The sequence below is a fragment of the Helobdella robusta genome, assembly GCF_000326865.2.
Source record: "Helobdella robusta unplaced genomic scaffold HELROscaffold_2, whole genome shotgun sequence".
Taxonomy (NCBI): Eukaryota; Metazoa; Annelida; class Clitellata; order Rhynchobdellida; family Glossiphoniidae; genus Helobdella; species Helobdella robusta.
Genome location: NW_008704083.1, coordinates 4,611,203 through 4,612,725, shown reverse-complemented (window position 1 = coordinate 4,612,725; position 1,523 = coordinate 4,611,203). Strand labels below are relative to the sequence as shown.

Here is a 1,523-nt window from a genome sequence, read left to right as displayed (position 1 = left end):
ATCTTCATCATCATCGTCATCATTGCTCTTTATCACCACCTTTGTCATTATCATCATCGTCATTATCCTCAACATTATATCATAATGAGTATGATATCCATTATCCCCTCCTTCATCATTAAGGATTAATTTTGTAAGATTATTAAACTTATCCAAACCTTTTCATTTTAAAAAGAAAGTTATTCATTTAAAATTCTTCCTATGATATCTCATTGTAAATCACTAGAAACACAGGACTTGTCATACATTATGAATGATTAACCACAAACAAATTATTTGAATTAGGTTATAAAGCAAAGTTATAAAAATTGAATAAAAATCTTTGATAAAAAACGAACGACTTCAACATAAACCAGCAATAAAAAAAATATTTCTCAAAATAAAAATTGCCGCATTTAAAATTGCACTGTTCGGAAATACCACAAAGTAACCTTCTCGTACTACAAGCAAAAAACTATTTCTCCATCTCTTTTCTATTATTATACGTTGCACTCTGTACAGTGCAGCATGTTCAACGAAAATACATTTGGAAAGCCAAATCGATGGAGTATTTTATAAAAAAATATTCTTTTTCCTTAAATTAGGAATTATTATACAAATTTAAATAAAATTAATTCAATAAGGTATCGTTTTTGTTTTTTTTAATATTTTGAAACCATATTTATTGTTTCTTGTTCTAATATTGTAGTAATTTTTACGAATTCTACCTAAATTAATTTCAACAGATTCGGAATCATTGTTGTATGGAACAAAGGAAAAATTATATTTTTTACAATTATTTCATGTAACATTACTATCTGCCATCAAAGTAAATGATTAGGAGGTTGTTTTTCATAAATGTATAACATAGGCAATATATATATTTTTTCCCAAACAAATTCTATATAACGAAATTCCAATATGACGAATTTTTTTTCTGGAACTATCAAATTCGTTATACTGAGGTTTGACTGTAAAAATAATAGCAATTTTCATTTATTATAGTAAAAATGCAATTGGAAAAAATTGGCAGAATGTGTTTTGACAGAAATGTTACTGCCATTTCCGTAATTACTAACTTTTAATTCATATAGATTCTCTTTAACGCAACAATTTTACTTTAGTTTTATCTCCATACATACATACATACATACATACATACATACATACATACATACATACATACATACATACATACATACATACATACATACATACATACATACATACATACATACATACATACATACATACATACATACATACATACATACATACATACATACATACATACATACATACATACATACATACATACATACATACATACATACATACATACATACATACATACATACATACATACATACATACATACATACATACATACATACATACATACATACATACATACATACATACATACATACATACATACATACATACATACATACATACATACATACATACATACATACATACATACATACATACATACATACATACATACATTCATACATACATACATACATACATACATACAT

General features: G+C 25.7%; 1 protein-coding gene across 1 annotated transcript in view; it reads right to left on the bottom strand.

Moving 5' to 3' along the window:
- The window catches only part of HELRODRAFT_160387 (hypothetical protein), a gene marked incomplete at both ends in the record, with an annotated part of 13,009 nt that overhangs the window by 11,049 nt on the left and 437 nt on the right, over nucleotides 1-1,523 (bottom strand). Inside the window, one exon of the mRNA XM_009017350.1 lies at nucleotides 486-574. Within this exon, the coding sequence (XP_009015598.1) occupies nucleotides 486-574 (89 nt within the window). The remainder of the gene's footprint in view (nucleotides 1-485; nucleotides 575-1,523) is intronic.